This window comes from Centroberyx gerrardi, chromosome 22 (genome assembly GCF_048128805.1).
Source record: "Centroberyx gerrardi isolate f3 chromosome 22, fCenGer3.hap1.cur.20231027, whole genome shotgun sequence".
NCBI lineage: Eukaryota > Metazoa > Chordata > Actinopteri > Beryciformes > Berycidae > Centroberyx > Centroberyx gerrardi.
This window is the reverse complement of record NC_136018.1, coordinates 18,154,942-18,175,756: the sequence shown is the minus strand read 5'-3', so window position 1 is coordinate 18,175,756 and position 20,815 is coordinate 18,154,942. Positions and strand designations below refer to the sequence as shown.

The window sequence follows — 20,815 nt, the reverse complement described above, 5'->3', positions numbered from 1 at the left end:
TCTTATTAAGGGGAAGGAGGAGATGGCAGAGGGGGAGGAGGGGGTGAGGGGAGGGGTTGTTGCTCAGATGGGCCCTCCTGTTGTTTGACCTGCCTCTGCATGCCTGTGAATTCACAGGTTCACCTCTCACAAATAAGCTTTCATGTGAGCTATAAATACGGCGGTAGTGTGACTTTACGGAGTACAGAGCAAGCGTTTGTACAGTATGCGAGGAGAAAGGGAGAGAGCGAGAGTGTGAGCCTGTCAGTGTCTCTGCGTCTGTTTCTTTGTCTGTGTGTCGGTGTGTGTCGTGTGTGTGTGTGTGTGTGTATATGTTTGCATGCATATGGGAGAACCGTGGCCAAGCTGAGAGGCCAAGCGCTGACATTTCAGCCTGGGAACACACAGATGAATATTGAGCAAATCTCATTATACAGGGCAGAATGATGCTGGCTGCGAAAATGCTGTGGCATATGGATACTTTATCTCCCCCATGCACTTTAATTACTCGGCGGCCGGCATCCCATTTTCCATTGACTCCCATTTCAAAGGAAGGACCTTCGGAAAAACTGCAGTGGGACCGCGCCGCGCGGTGCTCATGCGATCACGATGCAGACGGCCTCGCCGCACCCCTGAGCACGCTCACACAACCTGTGACCTTTTTCCCTTATGCACAAACACATGGCTCGTAGCAAACCCGATGCGCAGCGCTCATTCATATTCCCTCATACGCACCCGTCGCTGGGCCAGGTGAGACATTCATCCTAATTGCCGGGGCGGTCCGCTGACGTAAATTGCTACCAGCTTTTTCCCCCATTTTTTCTCCTCTGAGGTCTTGTTTTGCAGGCCCATTATGGACTTTGATGTATTCAGGAGGGTATTTATAAGCGGTGACACCTGATGCGTCGGCAACGGTCGCGCTGACTAATTGCGCATTGAGGTGCTTAAGCATTCAGGAGCTCTCGGGGCGAGCGGCTGAATCCATCTTCTTTATGTATGGAGATAGGGCCGCTGCGGTGCCTGGCTGCTGCAGGGATGCTGGGCAGCTCCTGATGCCTCCTAGTTGCTTGACTCTAGCTCCCCGCTCCCCGTGCATTTGAATATCTTTGTACTGGAGATTCCCACCGAGCGTCCTCAAAGAATCCCATCAACTTTGAACCGCCGTGGTGGGTGGGGGCCGGAGAGGAGAAGCCCCTGGAGATAATCTAGATAGTGCGCAGGCCTCCTTTGAACTACCATGACAAATTCACCCCTCGTTCGATTTCCCCCCCCCGTTCCTCCCGGCCGCTACTCGATGCAATTTCCATTTGTAGCGCTTTGAAAAATATATTGAAGTCCTGTGCTGCCATTTCTTTAATTTGCTGGAGATCTTGTCTTGGCTGATCTCCTCCCAGCTGCCCCGCACCCCACCACCACCACCACCGCACTGGTTCTCCAGTTACATTACCAAACCACCCCTCTCTCTCAGATTGATGCTTTAGTGGGTGAGAGAAGGGCAATAGGTCTTATTGTGTAGTGAGTGTATATGGAGTCACATAGGCTTGTTTATAGCCCGGGTTGTGGCCCTGTTTCTCGGGTCCCCAGCTGGCTCTCCCCCTCTGGTTCCTCTAGCCCAATGGTGCATGTTATAGGTGCTGATGGAAGCACTGACCCTCCCCGGAGGGTCAAAGAGAGAAATTTACGAGGCTGTTTGTTTGGACTGAACGACTTGGTCTTCTCTACGACCAGCCTAAGGGATTAAGCTAATTGCATGCACTGGAGTTCCCATATCCATCTTTGGGTCCTTTTCCACCCATTACAATCATGTCAAGCCTCTCTCCCGACAAGCACGGATGATAGCGAGCATGTCAACACGCGGCCCAATGTGTTTTAGCAGGTTTACACTCGGGGAGCTCCAGGAAAATTCGTTTAGCTTGTGTTGTCTTTCCTTACCAGTTTCATGCTCTGTAATGTACGACATGTGTTTCTGTGTGTGTGTGTGTGTGTGTGTGTGTCTACCTTGCAGCTGAGGCACTGTTGTTGCCCCCCCCCCACATCCCCATCCCCATCCCCATCCACTTGAGTGCTACATATCTGTAGGGAAACCTGAGGGAGTGCTGGTGTTTTTTGCATCAGCAAACAGTTAGATGAAACTCAACAGATGGACCTGCTGTGCATATGGAGCAGATAACGTTGGTATTTACACAGGACTCAGAACAACAAAACACACTCTTCCTGGAGCTGCAAACGTCTTGCATGGTTTTGTGTAACTCTTACAACGCCAGTGTTTTAGCTGAAATGAACACTGACTATAATTCTGTTAACTGATAACAGAATCACATCTTTAATGAGCCTTTCAGTGTCGTCATTATATTATTCAAAACGAAATTGAAGACACGAAGCAGATGGAGAATAGTGTCTGGTATATATGTGTTGTATATACATAATGTATGTTCTGTTGTTCATAGACTACAATTGAGTACTTTAATTTCTTTAACATTGCGTTTGCCATTCAAGCCACCTCATGCAAACAGAAATGGACCATTGATTTTGCAATGAACAGTAATAGCAGGATTGCACCATCACACCCCCTGCCTAAAAGCATAAGCCACCTCACACGCCAATGAGCCACTTAATTGCCCACATCCACATAAAAGGCCTAATGTATACTCCCTGCGCTCCCATACACATAACGCTATAGGAATCAAATGGGGTATAACTAATACAATTGATTTTGATCAGGCCGTACAAATAACAGGACGACCGCGTCTCACCAAGTGCTATTCAGGGGCATGCACCGAGCCCTGTGCATCCTTTATGAGGTGCTATTTAGTGTGCTTTTAATGAAGCTTGATTGGCAGCGCGTCCTAGTGCCCATTATCATCAGAAGGATGTGCTCACTCTAATCTGCAATTATCGGCGTAATTGCGCCCAGAATCCTCTGGGCCTAAATAAGCAATCACTTCCACCGCTGGCGTGCCACCTGTAAGTGCCACTCAGGAGGACACACACAATGACAGGGTGACAGGTAGCGGTGTCGAGCGTCCATTTTGAAAACGTTTTCTGCTTTCTTTCTTTTTTTTTTCGCTCCCCCCCTTTCGTCCGCTCGTACCTTTCTCCCCTCCGTCTTGCCGGTGTTGTCTTCTGTTATTTCCTCCTGACTTTCTTTGCTTTCTTTTTCACATGCACTTGCTTAACCTTTCCCTTGTTCGCCCAAGAATACCCCCCCCCCCCCTCCTCTTCTTTATCTATCCCTCCCTCCTCCCATCCATCCCACTCCCTACCCCTCCACCTTCCCACCGCGAATTCCCTCACCCGCCTAACCTTTCGTCTCCCTCCTCCCTGCGGTATGCATAAGCGCGGGCCTATTATCAAGCCGGTTGTCTCATCATAATTATGCGTTTTGTCATGTGCTGCCTCTGTTGCTGGTGATAAAAGGGGAGCCTGATTAAGCTGAGGGAAGGCTATTGATTCCTATTGACAGGCCCCTCAAAGCCCTTTAATGAAGGGGATGTAAATGAGGGTTTTCCACAGTGCAGTGTTTAATGACTGCATACCATAATGGGCCGATATTCTCCTCCAGTCTAAGAGGGACATGCATCACTCACAATGGTGCACGAGGGACACTTTCTGTTATAGGGATGTTCAGGAGGAGCGGCTGGAGGTGGGGAGGGTGGGGAGGGGAAAGCGCACAGGCATGTCAATCAGTTCCACAGAGGGGAAATCACGACCGACAGATCAACGGATCCGGAAGATCTTGGACGCAATTTGAAAGGGGTGTTAGGGTGGGCGAGTGAATTATTTACATATGAAGAAGCATCTGTAATTAGCCTGGTTCCAGACTCCTGAATCGCTTTTCGGATTTTGTCAAGCGATTTAGAGAGTCTGGTGTTGTTGTTCGACAATCGAGCCAATCAGAGCTTTTGTGGGCGGGACTAAAGTTTGAACCGTTCGTGCAACGGTTTTTCATTGGCATTTCGGCCTAATAATATTTGTTGAAATCATCCCCTTAATTCTTCACATTCTTGGTGAAGTTAGTAAATACGCCCAGCATCAGTGTCACTGAAAAAAACGCCGGATATGTCAGTCACTAGTGATTGGTTCAGGGAATATCAGGCTAATACGTGATAGGTTGCTAGGTCAAGTAATGTAACAGGTCTTCTTTTTGAACACCGCCTAGCTGGAAAATAATAATAATAATAATAATTAATAATAATTGATTACATTTATATAGCGCTTTTCAAGGCACTTTCAAGGCGCGAAAATAACACTTAATAACTCTCACGTTATCTCTCTCTCTCTCCCTCTCTTTATCTCCCAGCAGTCAAATGGCTCCCAGTAACCATGACCGGATACAGAGGCTGAGGCACGAGTTCCAGCAGGCCAAGCAGGAGGAGGACCCCGAGGAACGCCGGCACACCTACAGCTTCGACCAGCCCTGGGTGAGTGTCCGATAGGCGCCGCGCTCCGCTGGAGCAGCGCTGAGCTGCACGGACCCCTAAACACAAAACCCCCAAAATACCCTGCCTTCAGAGCTCCGAGAATAAATCCACACACACACACACACACCCTCCTCCAATACACCCCTGGACACTCAAATCATCTCCAAAGCCACCAGCCACTAAATGGATTCCCTCCACTTACCTCAGCTCCTTTCCTAATCCTGCTGAACCCGCTCCCACATTTACTTCTCTGCCTGTCTGTTTGGATGTGACCCAAACTAACCTCAACCAGAGTTGGGAAGTAACGCACTACTCTGTAACAGGTTACCATAATATCATTGCTTTTTCCAGCACTGTAACGAATCACTAATAATATTACAGTTACCAATGCAAAAATAACACCAACTATTGTTATCGTTATTGTTGTTATTCACCCGCTCTAAGCATCAGATTGAAGTTGAATTATCCAAAAACCATGATTATCCCCACTCCCCAGTTTATTTGATCTAGCCTAGATGAAAACATGACAGTAAAGTTTGTTTCCTCTGGCTGATTTGTCTGAGCCAAAGCATGACAAAAACACTATGCATGAACGCTATTTGTTTCCTCTGATCATTCCCAGGAGAGGTAATTTAGTTTTCCCAGTCTTTGAAGGTAAGAGAGGATGCAATTTGCAATTTTGGCGGCGTAACACAAAAGCATTAGAATAAGTAGGCTACTGTAATAAACCACTCCCAGGGACTGAGAAGTAAAGTAATGATATTACTTTTGAAATGAGTAAGAAGTAATTTACTGACCTCAACTTCTTGCATGAAGCGCCTCCTTCCTCTGATATTGTCATCCTTTCTGATACTAAACTCTGAATGCCTGCCAAACTGTCAAGACTCATGTCACTGAAACTTCTGCCAAATTTCTCCGGCTTATTTCTAATTTTCGGCTTCGACCTTTGACCTGGAACTAATTGCTAATTACTCATCTTTGTCTGTGCCATTTCTGCCTTCTGGAAATATGAGCCACTGTGGCTGGGAGGAGGAGAGGAGATGAAAAGAAGGGGGCCCATTTGATGACAAGTGACTATTCAGGATTTGGAGGCAAATAGGGGGAGAGAAATTGAAGACACTGCACCGCACTCTTCATTTTAATTTCCATTAGACTTGATTAAAGGGATTTTCAAAATTAAAAATTGAGCACAGGTTTTTTTTTTTTTTAACCGTTTTCTCCTCCTCCATGATTGATCTGTAACAGCAATGGGATTTACTCTTCATAATTGCAAAAATGTAATCAAGTTAATTCCTTTGTTAATTTATTCAAACGTGATTTATCTCATATTCCCCCACGCTGTGCATGAAAAGTTTAGCTGTGCCTAGAATGTAAGTAAAGTAGCTTGTCTGTACCACGCTGCCTTTCTGAGGAAAATATTTCCATATACCATATCATATGCATATTTATGTAATAGCTATCTCTACTGGTTTTGTTGTAATTCATATAACTCATTGGTTCATACTTTGTTTAAGGTCAGTCATCCTTTTATCTTCTTCTAGGAATGCTAGGAACACTAATGCAGCCAAATACATACGTCTAGCTGGCCAGGAAAAGGTCAAAGGTCAAATAATTGTGTGTCTTTGCGATGTAATGGCTTGAGACAGACATGGCTTTTTTTTGTCCTGTGACTTTCTGACCTGGGTGTGGAGGAGGGGGGGATGTGAAAATATTAGTGGCTAATTACGGCACTGAGTAGAACTATTTCCTAAATTGTGGGGTCAGAATGTCAGCCCTTGAAGTTGAAATATTTGGCATCCATGTTTTTTCCCCCCTCCATATATTCTCCCACTGGAGAATTATCAGTGTCCAGAGTCCAGTTTGACAATTAGATTGGTTTGGAATGGAGGTCTGACGTGGGAGGCATCTTTGGTTGTTTTTCCTCACTGTCTAAATGAGCGTGGGCTAGACATAACCTTGCCTGGAGGGTTTGCCTGGGATCAGCCATGACACCATACTTCCACACCACATTCCTATACAGCGGAAGGCTGCATGGCTGACTCTATTTGCCCTGGATTAGCTTCAGTGTTAGCCTTGCTGATGGTTGAAAATCGTTGAAAGCCACCAGCTTTCTCTAATGTCTCAACATCTTTGTCTCTCTCTCTCTCTCTCTCTCTCTCTCTCTCTCTCTCTGAAGAAAGGAGATGTTAACTGTTTGTTCAGCACAGAACAGTCTCAGGCTCTCTGTCTCTCTGAGCCTCTGAGCTCCTAATTGCTTGTGATTGTTGACATTGTTGAGCGTACCCCCGCTATTCCACTGGTAATAAGATATAGGGCCGTCCCTGGAGTATTGAAGTCTATTTTATTAGTCTTCTTTCATGTTATTTTAGTCTTGTGAACAAGGATTCACAGTGGCAGAGCTTGTTAGGGGAGATACACGAGTGCCCATGTTATGTGTTGACACTGATTAGAGGAACTCAAGTGAAATCCTGTCATAGTGTCATCTAAAAGCAAAATGGATATGGCTCTATTCAAGATGAACAGGGCAATCATCTAGACATGAGGTAATGTGAAAAGGAGAGGAGGAGGGGAAAAGTGAAATGTGACACATATGGCCACTGGAGATGCTGGTGAAAAGAAAACATTATTTTTGAAGGACTAAATAGACTGTAAAATCAAGCAAAGTAATCCAAATGAATCAGGGCTTTGGAGCTGCACAGGGAGAGGCAGGGCTGAGTGGTAAATATACACCCATTGGGCAAACACTCATTCTCCGCATGTAGTTTTCCATTCAAACGTCATATTTTGTTAGTGAAACGGAAACATCTCTTTTGTATTTTTCTGGCATCTTAGTCATGACACTAGGAATCTGGCTATAATATATTTGACTGTCTGCTGTCTACAGACTAAAATGTTAAAGGAAAAATTCCACCCTCAGTTCCCCTTCACTGTTATCATCAATCTGTGATGTTCAAAGCAAGTGTTGTAATTCACTTTTTTGGCATGCCCACTTTCCCTCAAAGTGCTTTGCCTACTTCTACTTCAGTTTGTGATTTCCTACATTTCCCAGAATGCCTTTCGACAGCCTCCAGAGAAGGGACGTGAACTTGTTGCGTTCATCTGCGGGATATACAGTGTGTTGGTGGAGAGAGAATTAGCGATAGCAGTAGCCAAGGGCGTAGGAACCAGGGGGGGACAGAGGGGACATGTCCCCTCCAATACTGAAGTGGACTTAACTGTCCCAAGCAACAAAAACCCCAAAATCAACTCAGACGCTGCTGATTCTTAATGGGACTTTTATTGTGAAATAGATTTCACCACCACAAAGCAAGAGCACTGCCTACTTCCTTTCACATGGGTCTCACATGCTAGCTGACTATGGTAGTACTGTTGAACGAGGCATAATGAGTGGCTTATGGCCAACACCGTGCACAAAATCTCTAAAAAACACTCTTTTTAGGGGAGTGCAGAAAACTGTAAGTGTAGTATGAAGCTAAATGTCAGCTATAAACACTGTTTACCAAATAGTGTAAGTAGGATTCAAGCAAGTTCCACTGCCCGACCTTCTGTATTGTCCATCTTTCTCCACACTTGATTTAAGCACGGACGTTACCTTGTGGCTCGTGGCATCACCCATATGCAGGAGAAACATGTCAGTAAACACACACACACACACACACACACACACACACCAGGCACGCGCTTACTTAAAAGGCAGCTCAAGAGAGAAGCCCTCTGTGATTCTGGGGGACTGACACCAAAGCCTGACGTTTAGCGTTGATGTTTTAATCAAGCATAGCAGCAGATTTCTCACGCAGTCTACCTTAAGTGCTGTAACCATCTCTAAAGAGTTCTGTGAGGTGTAGCATGTGAACGAGTATAATGCCCGTTCTGTTTGGCCAAGCCAGCATGGGGCCTAAGCGAGACCTCTGTGACCTCCACTTTCAAAACATTCAGTGAATCTAACTAGAAAACGGCAAGACGCTACAGTATGCAGTTAAATACGTACCACATCAAGGGCTGCAGGCCTGCGCTTTGATGCACGTCGTCCCTGAGCACTCAAGGTTGCGTAGCAATGGCTTCCGCACAGATCTACAGCCCATAATGGAAGTCAAATGAAATGGGTTGTCCTATTTATACTGTATACTTCATTTTGAGAAATATTCGGTGTCAACAGTCATCAGATTTGCTTGAGCGTGCGTCCATACGTTCGTATCTTCACAAGTATCCACGCAATAAATACCAGCAAAGGACAACAACAACAGCGCAGACAATTAGAAAAGGGATTAAAGTAGTGGTGGTTTTGGTTTTTATTTTGGCAACATCTTTGGTGCTCAGCGCTCATTCCTGTGGTGTTTTTGCACTGCAGTTCCCATAGATCACTTATCAGCCAAGCAGTGAGGCCAGTGCTGTGTTGCTGCATGAGGTGTGACTCAGAGAAACCCGCAGCAAGTACAAGTGTTCAGATGAGCTCCCTCCCCGTGGGTTTGATCCCTGCGGGTTGTGTCTCGGGTGTTGCGAGCTGAGGTGTGTCCGCTGCGAATGCCTGTAATGACAATGTTGAGGTCAGCCCTGGAACCCCGGCTCCTCCCTAATGGAATAATGATCAGAACACAAGGCCCCCCTGTCTATCACGCAGCCCCCAGCCAACTCACACAATTAGAGCCGGCATGTTTTCTCTCTCCCTCCCTCCCCGCTGCTCCGCGAGAGAGGGGATTTCCAGATGTTCATCATAAAGCGCTATGTATTTTCCAGAGAGTTGCCTTTTCTCTCACTCTCTTGTCTGCAGCAATAAAGTCAGTTTGCGCTGTCGGTTTGGAGGGCCAATGAGCCTGACCACACAGAAGAGCGTGAGCGCCATGCTGGTGTCTTGGATCAAATGCGCCAACGGCAGCTTGTAAAGCCCCCATTTATGGGAATTCCTCTTATTTTATTATCGCTCTATCTGCGCCTACCAGGATGCATGTGTACCCAAGCGTTTGTGCTTATCCTAGCTTGTGTTATGTGTGTGCATATGTTGCTCGCATGTCTGTGTGTGTGCGTTCGATTGCGTGCAGCTCACACTTTCCTATGCGATCATGTGAAGCGTAACCCACTTTAAACAGCGGTCACTTGACTTACCAGGCAAGACAGTATAGCTCTATAACTGTGTACCATAACAGTGTATGGGCCCCCGGCTGCAGCCACTCACACAACACATGGAGTGTGCCTTGATAACACACACGCAAGCATGTACACAGATGCACACATGCCTACACATCCAGGATGTTTATCACACGCTGCTTACGTAGACACCGAATTGTGTTGCTGTTCGCAGATAAGATAGAGAGAACAGAGGGAGGAGAGGAGAACAAAGGCAGCCAAGTGTATTAGTCTTTTCTCCGGTTTTGGGCACAGGAGCATTTTTCAGCACTGTTCCCTCACACATTTACAACACCGATAGGCTCACTGATACTGTTAGAGGAAGACAGAGGAATTTAGCTCTGGCTTTTGTGCCCTAGAGTACTTAAGTCTTAAGTGATATGGAGATAACCAAACCAACTTCCCCTTCATTGGTTTCCTGGAACCAGGAAGTGGCGGACCACACCGGTCGCTCTCAGACGGATCCTCCGCCCGGAGCCACACACCCCCAGTTACCGCAAAATGGACTGGGCCCGCTGTTAATAAATTGGCGGAATTGGGCCGGCGCGAGGACTTTCAAGAGTGAATCATTATCCAACTGGGCTTTTGTCAGGATGTGGTGTTTCACTCCCATTCTTCTCGTTCTCTCCCCGCATCGTTATGCCCATTAGCAGGTTAAATGTCTTCCACATGTCTGTTTGTGTACAGTGCGGCTCGCTCTCTTGAAGCTATTCCCCGTGCGGTGGGGTAAAAGACACAGCGTTGTAAGGAGTGTAGGGGAGTAAAGCCATATGTTCGGACTGACCCATCACAGCAACCTGCTTTGATATCTAGGGCTGCTCTGAACCAAGAAATATTAGGCCTCGGCTCGAATGTTTTGAAGGTCTAAAGCTCAACTCCTTCCCAGCTGCTTTCGTGGGTCCCGCTTTTTTTGATAGCTGCAAATAATTTTCATAATTATCCCCCCCCATCCCCCCCCCGGCTCAGCGTCTGCGAATGTTCTTATGTTTAAACAGGTGGAGAATCCTTTTTTTTTCTCCCTGCTTTGTCTGTGACACGACCGAGGACACGAAGGAGAGATAAAAGCGTGCCGTATTGACATCATTTTTCACATTATTGGATAAAAACGAACACGGACGTCGCTTTGATTCGATTTCAACAAATGTCATGTTTTATATGGCATTGTATTCCAGCCCTAACATGGAATAATCTGATTCTCCTTCCCTGGATAATGCCATTACGCTGACTGATTTTCTCTCCTGGCTATTTCTCATGCATTTCTCTTGGCATGGCGTCATCCGACTCAAGCCGTCGGTCTTAAACGGAAGCGGCGAGGAACCTCCGGATTCCTCGCCGCTTCCTTTCGGAATCGCATTCAGAAAAGTTTTGGTGTGCGTGACTAATTATTTTCTCACCGCCGCGTTTGGCCCCAATAAAATAATTCCCCCCCCCCCCCCCCCCCCCCCCCCCCTCGCCCCTCGCCAGTTCATCTGATATTGGTTTATGCGCTCAACATTTGCTGAACCGGAGAGACGTGTTGTTGCAGCGAAACCCGAAACATATGAGCCCAATTCATTTGACACACGTGTAATAGTATTATGTTTTTCGGTGCTCGGAGGGTTCGGGAAGGGACTTGGCGCGGACGCCGAGCGAAATGTAATTGCGGTGTTATTACAGCTGTCCGAGTGAGAGGGAAAGCAGCCATTTCGAGAACACAAGATGTTCCCGAGTTGACATTTTTACTGACAGCCTTTACACCCACCATCGTCCCCCCCTCCCCCCGAACCAATCCAACCACTCTCGCACATACACCTTGAACACACACACACACACACACACACACACACACATAGAGAAACATTAGCCAACCAGCCACATTCTGGACAATCTGTCTCCACACTACCAACCACTTTAGCAGATTGTTTGGAGATCTTGTTCTGTTCTAAAAATGTAGTTGGCTGGCGAAAACGGTGAAAAAAGACTGGTTAATTTTCAAGTTTTTCGACAAAAATTTCCCCCTACTCTCACTCTCACCCACACACACACACACACACACAAGCCATCCACCCCACCCCCCACCCCCCACCCCCCACCTGCCTGCCACGTCCCCATCCGAGGCTTATGAAAACTGACACTCGGTCCAGCCACTCTTGCGACACCTCCTCAGCTCTCCTCTGTCTAATTGGCTTGTCATGTTCTTTAATCAGCCAGCTCGTTAGCAGCACACTGGTGCTGAGGGAGATGATGTCTCCATGTCAACCCCTCTGACGATTGCAGGCAACAAACACACACACATACACACGCACACGCACACACACACAGGCGCATGTGTAGTCAAGGTCGCACACCATTCACCGACTGAATGGAGATTGGTAATGGTGATCGTTGGTGTTCATTTATATCTGCAGCGTGCTAGCGGTGCTTACTTGGGTCCAAGGACGCTGAGTTAAAGACGTCATCTGTGACATTTTCATGTTAATGAATGTCTTTTTTTGCTATTCCCATGGAAGCTTGTACATTTGCTGTTATGAACACCCAGTGTCAGGTTTTACATTTCAGGCAGCAGCAACAGCAGTTTGTTTGGGAGGAATAGAAGAAGAACTGGGCAGTTAGCATGAGCAGTGATAGCCACCATGGCTGAACAGACAAAGAACAGAGAAACTCAAACTGCATCAACAGAAAATCCAAGGAGAAAGATGTCACAGTCCCGCCCACAGTTTGATTGACAGCTGATCTCTGGGAAGTGCAGTGCAGAAACAAGCAACTTGTGGATTATCACTTTAACGACAACAATGACTCTTCATCCATGGGTGCAGGTGCATTGTTCAGTGCCATTATTATAATGGAATCACACCCACTAACTACCTCCTCCCTGAGGATAGCCCACACTCACAGGAGGCATCACACTGTTGTGCCACCTGCTGCGCTCAGGGAGTCTATGTGTGTGTGTGTGTTTTCTCTCTGTTGTGCACGCATGCTTGGGTTCGCAGGTAACCTACGTCTCTAATCGGAAATAAAGAGGTGTATCTTGTAATCAAATTTTCCGTCTTGGGTATATGTCCTCTCTGTGGCGGTGTGTGTGTATTGGTGTGTATCTTGACAGCGTGTGTGTGTGTGTGTGTTACAGGCCAACAACGGGACGGATACGCCGAGCGGACGCCATTCGGTAACGGTGGAGACTCAGGCCCAGAAACAGCAGCAGGAGGACAGAGAGGGCTTCCAGCAGGCACAGAGACAGTACAGCTCGCTGCCGCGGTGAGACACACAACTCGCCCTCCTTCCCTGTTTCCTTTCTATATTCTGTCTATCTCTCTCTCTCCCTCCCTCCCTCCTTCGCTCCCTCCCCTCTCTCGCCGTGACTTATCACGTTCTCCCTGCCCTTTCTCAACCTCTTCATTTGACTTTTTCCGATTTCCATCTATTTTTTTCTCCCGCTTTGTGCCTTTTACTGTCTTCTTTTTCTTTTTTTTGTTACGCTTTCTTCTGCGTATCTCTTTGGCTACCCTCAAAGCCAATCACCACAAAGCCACTTTTAACTGATCTCCAGACATTTCAAATGATTCTTGGCCAAAAAAAAAAAAAAAAAAAAACTCTTTGAATCCAATCATTTAATGCGATCGCTCGGAATTATTTAAACTGATATTCGACTTCATTAAGTCAATGTTGACCCTGAGGAAGTGGTGACTTTGTCTCCCCCGCCCCAGTACCTCCCTCAGAGTCCCTAATAATGAATAACAGCGCCAGCACCGTGTTTATAAAAGGAAATTTCTCTTGGCGATCTCCCGTCTTTTCCGTCGCTCGAGTGGAGTTCAGAGCGTGCTGCTGCTCTTCATCTTCCTCATCTTCCTGCTTCCATTCTTTTGCATATTTGTCAGAGAGATGCCAATAAAGCTTACCGTATCTTCCATCTAGAGGCCTGAGGGGCGGCGGAGTTCGGTATCAGTATTTGCATTTCCTGCCGTCTCGCTGTGAAGTGTCTTTACCAATCCTCTCTGAACCTCGCTAATCGCTCTTCAGTCGATGCAAATCGGGGAGCCGACCACTGCCGGTGGAAGGCTTCCGCACTTTAAGCTTTACATACTTAAACAGAAAGTCAATCTTCACCAAAGGCACTAATACTATACTTTGACTGACTGACGCAGCGAATCAAAGTTACTAATAATAAACTTTATTTCCTCTCCCTGTTAAATATTTCCACGCTGGAAACGAGCCAGTGTGAGTTTGTGAAATATGTTTTAATATGTTGGATGTTAAGAGTGAAGTCTGATTTATTGAAGTTTTTGCAGGATCATATTGTGTTCGTTAGGCGGTGTTGCTACGCTGCCAGGTTAAACAATGACAGAACACTTAGCTTGTGTGTGTGTGTGCGTGTGTGTGTGCGTGTGGTCTCCTGATTTTGTTGGCCGGAGAAACTCTCCTCTCCTGCGATTTCAATCTCTCCCCGCACAAAACAGCACTCATTTCTTCTGAACAGTCGCAGCCGGGTCGATTAAAGCATGTTCCTGTCCATGGCTATGGATTTGCGGTCCACATGGACGCATAATCAATATGCACCGTATAACCCAGACCGATCTATACATTCCCTTCATAGGTGTTGTCTGCTGGCATCTTATGTGACGTGACAGTTGCCTCCCACTCCCCCCCCGCTTTCTCATTTATTCGCTTCTCTTGGGAAAGTTCATCCGTCCAGCCAAAAAAAACAGGCGAGGCCCGGCCTTGGATATGCATTCCTCCCATAATCTCATAGCGTCTTTTGGCAAGGGGTCGCATGAGCTCCGGCTTGACCTTTGACCCCTGTTAAAGCTCGGGTTTGGACGCGGCTCCTCATTAAAGAACTAAAAGTCTTATATCCCCAGATTAATAACCCCAACCGCCTCTTTTTTCCAACCCCATCCTTCCCTTCCAAAACGGGAAGCCGGAGCAGTCGACCATACAACCGAAACGGGACATTCCACCCCCCCCCCCCCCCGAAAAAACTCCCCAGAAGAAGCCACGGTAGCTGGTTATCTGATGACGGCCGGGCTTAGCTCGCTGTCTGGGATGCGAGGATCGGAGGAGCGCTAATGAAGGCTTGTTGTCGGAGCGGGATTAGCAGTGACAGGCTGTGGAGGGCAGAGAGGTTTGAGAGGGGTGGGAGCACTGATTAGCCTGTAAGAGAGACACACACACACACAAGTATTTACACACACACACATACACAAATGCAGTCAGGATAAAGTTCTTAACAGCGGCCTGAGTGGACTGGCAGTAGCTCTCCCAAACTCTCATGCGTTCCTCACCCAAAACAAGCCAGTTCCACGCGAACAAAGAAAACATTATTCCAACTTTTTAGACAATTTATTTATGCAATATAGAAATGAGCATTTCATAGCCTGGTGCATGCATTTGTTGTTTTTGCCATTTCATTGTGTGTGTGTGTGTGTGTGTGTGTGTGCGCTCTCTCCTCCTTTTCATAAACTCTGATTCTTCCCAGCTGTTTTACAGAAACACGCCGCGGCCACAAATTTCTCCTCCGAGCCAACTTCCTGGCTTTGTTTGTTATGTTCTGTCATTCTAAATTTACCCCGCTCTCTGGCATGATGTATTTTCCCATCCCCTCCCCTCCCGTAAACGCAACTAATCTACTTTGTGACATATTCTGGCGCAGGAGTAGAGGTGATAAGAGAACCGGCTCACTCCCCCCCCCCCCCCCCCCCCCCCGACGCATCAATCACGATTACATTCCTGTGGAACAATGCCATCTCTGCTCTCTTCTCATCATCGCCGTATACTCCCCCACCCCCCACCCCCCAACTAAATCTCCCCTCTCCTCTTATCTGCTTTATGAGCTAAAAGGGCATTCTGGAAACGCGGATCGTTGCCTTTCGCGAAATCGGGGCGTCTCCGGTTTCTAAACAAGCGCGCTCCCACATGAGCGGCGCTGGGTGCCGGCTCCGGCTCCGTCGGCCAAGTCCGGGGTGTAAATGCATGGCGGCTCTCCCAGACAGCGAAGCCCAGACCTGGAGCATGTGGTGGGGCTCTCTCTGCAGTCTGTCCCTACATCTGCCCCGCCGCCCAATTACCCCTCACACACACATACTGTACATGCAAACACACACACACAACATAGAGGAACAAACAGGCACGCGTGTAGGAACAAAAAAACACGTTTTGCATCGCACGTGTACACACATTTTGTCCGTGCATGCATAAGTGTAGCCTCACAAACACACACACACACACACACACTCACACAACAGTACCATGTGTTCCAACTCTTCCCCCTCCCCACCACAAGGGCTTCCATTAGTAATGCTGGAGATGTGGGATTCTCATTAGAAATGGAGCAGACACACTGCGTTAAGACTCCCAGAAATTATGAATAGAGATAGTGTTAGAAAAATACTGGGTTGACGAGGAAAGGAGAGAGAGAGAGAGAGAGAGAGAGAGAGAGAGAGAGAGAGAGAGAGAGAGAGAGAGAGAGAGAGAGAGAGGAATGGCTCGGGTAGAGGAGAAAAAACAGTGATTTACATTTTGTTCATTAATGCAGATGCACGACTTTACATGGGGAAATCCCGTAGAGAGTTAATGTTTTTGACATTTGGCTTGGGCAAAAGTAACGTCTAATTGCATTTTTTCCCCTTTAAAGCAACAGTAGAATACATACGAAAAAAAAGAGAAATTTACCTCGTTTTAAGGCCTCATTTTGAGATGGAAGAAAATAGTTTGTCAGAGATACAAACGCTTTGAACAATGACTCGCCTCTTCTGTCCTTTGTTCCTGTCAGCCTCTCTGGAATGACAGTCGGCGAGATAAGAAACGCATTTTGGCCCTAAAAGCATGCCGGGGCCCCTCGTCTGCCCCTGCAGCCTCCGTGCGCTCGGGAACTCAAAAGCCTTTTAAGCGCAGCGGCGGGTCAGCGAGGTGTGAATGGGATTTCTCTTTGCACCCTGACGTAAAAGACACTGTCGCGGGCGGGTCTTCCATCGCACGCCGGCCTTAATGGATCCTAATAATGGAGGAGCAGACTTAACACGTTAGCCAAAGACCCGGCAGTTCCCAATGATGGCTTTCCAGGCCGGATTTCAGGGGAGGGGGGCTGTTAGGGCGTGTGCGGCGGAGGGCATGCCTGTGTGTGTGTATGTGTATGTCTTGTGTGTATCTCGGGCCGTCCTGTCAGCACGGGGGCTGGCGGGCGGACGGAAGACGGGTGGAAGGCAGATAACGCCGCGAGGCCTGCCATTACCGTGTCTGCGCTGTAAGTGCGCCCGTCTGCCTCTTTCCGAAAAGGAGTTAAATGGATGAAAGCCGCCGTTTTTCTCGGGGAGGTTTTAACATTTGTGTTTGTTTACCGTGTGGAACTAATACTGCTGTGGGCGTTCCGGGCTCCCTCCGTTTTTTGTTTCCCGTCTCTTTCATGTCGTGGCCTTTATGTCGCCGGATTCGGTGTAATCACGCGCCGGGCTATAACGTATCCCCCTTCGCTCCACTCCACCGCTGCTTTTAGTATTCTCGCTCGCCACCGCCACCGCCACCGCCACCCTCCCCTTTACATCTCACCAAATGTCAAAACGGTCACATTCTCGGCTGAAGCGCAGTTTTCTTTTGAATTTCCCTGCAATCGCGCTGATCCATGAGCCGCTGCGGGAGAAAAAAAGCAGCTATCATTTCTGAGCTAAATGGTATCCTCTTCTTTTTTTTCCTGTCTCTTTCAGTGCGATTGACCTCTTTTACCTGTCTCTTTGTGTTCAGGCAGCCTCGCAAGAACCCCAGCACGGTGTCCCAGGACTCCTGGGACAAGGCGTACCCGCCGGGAGAGGGCTTCCAGACGGCCAAGGAGAACCCGCGCTACTCCAGCTACCAGGGCTCGCGCAACGGCTACCTGGGAGCGACGGGCTTCAACGCCCGCGTCCTGCTGGAGACCCAGGAGCTGCTGAGGCAGGAGCAGCGGCGGCGGGAGCAGGAGGCCAGCAAGGCCAGGCTGCCTCCCACGCAGGAGGCGCCCGCCGGCAACGCCTACGACCCCCACAGGGACCGCGCTCAGGCCCCGGGCCCCGCCCCGGGACAGGCCCCGCCGCTTCCGTCCAAGGGGCCGTACCGGCAGGACGTGCCCCCGTCCCCCTCGCAGCTGGCCCGGCTCAGCAGGCTTCACGGTTCGGAGAAAGGGAGGCCGTTTTACTCCTGAAACGACGGATGGCGACGGAGGGACTGGAGGAAGAGCGGAAAGCGACCGATCTCGAGGAGCAATAACGGAGGGAACAAAAAAGAACGACGGAAATGAGTGGAGATACAAAGATTTTTATGGGACTGTTGATACGAAATGTCGATATTTTTTAAAAACAAAGATTTTTTTTTATGTTATGAATCGTGATCCTGCTCGGTTGTTTTATCCAAAAGAAATGAGATGCTTGACTGTCTCGCATTGTGATCATGTAACTTTCCGTATAAGTGCCTTCTGGTCCATTGGTTGTTCTGCGTTTTTAGACATGAACCCCCTCCTCCCTCCTGCCTCCTCCCACCTTTTCCATGACTCATAAACTGCAGCTTCCATCCATCCGTCTGACACACACGGTGCAGCGGGCGCCGCAGGAGCGGGCGTTTGGCTTCCAGGTGCATCGCTGCATCGCCGCATCTCGACAGTATTCTGACCTAGACATCGTAACCCCGAGGCCCGGACTTGTTTTCACACTAGCGGGGGGATCTCAGGCAATATGCTTGTGTGAACGTGGTTTTATTTTTGATGTTTTTTTTGCAGCTCGTGCGGAGTTTGTCAAGCGTTTGGATGTCTCTTATGTGTGTGTGTGTGTGTGTGTGTGTGTGTGTGTGTGTGTGTTTGGCTGGAATCAGCATGTACTGACACAGTGTGGAGGGTTAAGCAGCTTGTCTGAACTGTGGAGTGAGAGCTCGGTTTGGGCATGACACCCCCCCTCCTCCTCCTCCTCCTCCTCCTCCTCCTCCTCCTCCTCCTCCTCCTCCTCCTCAGTTCACGGCTGACCACAGAGAAATAGCCCTTTTGGCTTCAGACGCACCACTCGCTCATATTCCCATAGTCTGTATCCTCTTTCCACCCCTCCCCTCCCTCCTCCCTCCCTCCTTTTCTCATGCAGCATTCACCATGATAATCCCAAATTCTCTCTTCCTCTCTGCCGGCTGCGTTATCTCTGCCTTTTTTTCCATTTTGTCGCCTCCTTTCTCCTCCCTCCCTCATGCTCCCACTCCCTATAGAAGGCAAAACAAAAAAAAAAACCTTTAGATCTCCTTTCATTCCTAACCTGTCCCGCCCACCCAGGGAATTCACATGTATAAATGGGGTCAGGTCTGGGTTATTAATTAATGTACCTCATGAAAAATGGATGTATGCCTTTGTGTGTGTGTGTGTGTGTGTACTGGAGGAAGAGGCCGACAGCAGCCTTTGCCGCCGCGTCCCCTCGCCCTCTAGGATGACTCGGCTGTAACCGAAGCCCGCCGGCCCCCTCGGCATCTGGGCTGCTCCTCGCTGAATATTTCATCAGCGCGGTTACATGGGAAAAAACCGCATAGGCCGTGTGTGTGGTGGGTGGCCCCAGCGTGGGACCGCCTGTCCGCAGCCCCGATACAATAGAGCTGATTTTGTTTTTATTCCGTGATTATGCCTATTGATGGGAAACCACTCGGGAGCTTTTTTCCCCTCTTTCAATCAATAATTAGTGGTGTATTTTTGTATGTGTGTGGCTGTGTGTGGGTGTGTTCTTGGACTCCTATCCTTGTGAGAACCAGTGTTTTAGATCTTCAAAGTTTTTAGGGACATTTTGGAAATTTTATTAGTAATTTTGAACTATGAAGTAATACATTTTCATTGCATACTGGCAAAGGAACACTCAATCTGCACCACTAAGTTTCGTTTTTTATTTTAAATCATAATACACCACACGTCCCACGCATCTTTCCCACTGCTGGAAAACTGGAGGCAGGCCTCGCAAAGGAGGACGGGGTCATTTTCCCCTTTCTGTCCCCAACCAGTCCGTCTTCTGCCCCTTGACTGTTGAGATTTTTACCATATTGGTTACTGTATTTCATGTTGACGCAGCGGTTTGTGTGGGATCGGCCTTTTCTTCTACTGCTGGCTGCGTGTTGCCACATTTTCCACTGCTCCAGGCTGCGTACTCGATCGGTTTCTGATCAAAAGCTGCTTCGTTTTTTTTCTTGCCTGGAAAAAAATCGCCTGATCATAGGCTCGCATGAATCACCTACGGTGGCCCATGTGGCACAGCAGTCACATTCACGCATTATCCTAATTATCGGGGGCTTTTTTCGCCCCCCTCATTTTTCATTTCACAGACATATTAGGAACTTTCAAGGGAATTTTTGCCCTGACTCTCTGACCCTGGTTAGGCATGTAGTGGGTGAGAGGGGTTAGGGAACGAATGTAGTTAATGGAAAGTCCTCACAAGTATAGTAAAACAAACGTGTGAGCGTGCATATGCATGTTTTTATGTGCTTCCTACATGCATACGTAGGGGTGAAAATATGTTCGTTCATCTACGTCTGATATTCCAGTGTGTGTGTGTGTGTGTGTGTAGGTGGACATGTGTTTTAGCGTCTGCGAACAGTGCCAGTAACTGGATGCTCCAATATGTCTTTGAATATGTCTTGGCAGCCATATGAACCACTTGGCTGCGTCGAGTGGGAGAAGAGAAGAGGAGTGGGAGGGAGAGAAGATGGGAGGCCTGACCCTGCAGATGATTCAGTCAATGGAGTAATCGCAACTATTCCCTTCCGAGTCCGCGGTACAAACGCGAGGTTACCGCGTTCGTCTCTGCTCTCTCTCCTCTCTTCCCTTCCTTCTCGTCTTTCATCTATCTGTCCGTTTCACCCGTTCATTTGGCTGGGGCAGAATTGCAAATGAGTCCGGTTTGCTGTGGGTGAACGGGTATGTGTGTGTGTGTGTGTGTGTGTGTGCGACAGCTCCGACACAGCAGCTGTTTTCACTGCTTGATGTTTCCACGTTTAATGTGTCTCATACTGAACTGGGGAGGGGTTTAAGTGCCTGCAATATCTAGCGAGGGTTGTTGTTGTTTTTTGTTTCCTCATATGCAAATTTGATAATATCTCATAATGCACATGTTTATTATTTGTGTTGTGTAATTAATGTTTGTGCGCCACCTCTGTGACACATCAAATCTTCCCATAAAGCTATTGTTTTTTTTTGTGTTTTTTTTTATCCTGGGAGAAATGAGAATTATATTGTTATTGTTTCATTGTATTTTTATGACCATCCCTCATTGTGTTTTATTATCCACAATATGGTACTACGGTGGTAAAAAATGACTAATATGTAAGCACAGTGCAATTTTCCC

At 47.8% G+C, this 20,815-nt stretch overlaps 1 protein-coding gene across 1 annotated transcript in view; it reads left to right on the top strand.

The window, feature by feature from the left end:
• The window catches only part of LOC139909750 (partitioning defective 3 homolog), a 352,335-nt gene extending 334,671 nt beyond the window's left edge, over positions 1-17,664 (top strand). Inside the window, exons 22-24 of the mRNA XM_078291260.1 lie at positions 4,280-4,400; positions 12,628-12,755; positions 17,232-17,664. Coding sequence (XP_078147386.1) covers positions 4,280-4,400; positions 12,628-12,755; positions 17,232-17,664 — 682 coding nt within the window. The remainder of the gene's footprint in view (positions 1-4,279; positions 4,401-12,627; positions 12,756-17,231) is intronic.
• The last annotated feature ends 3,151 nt before the right edge of the window (positions 17,665-20,815 follow it).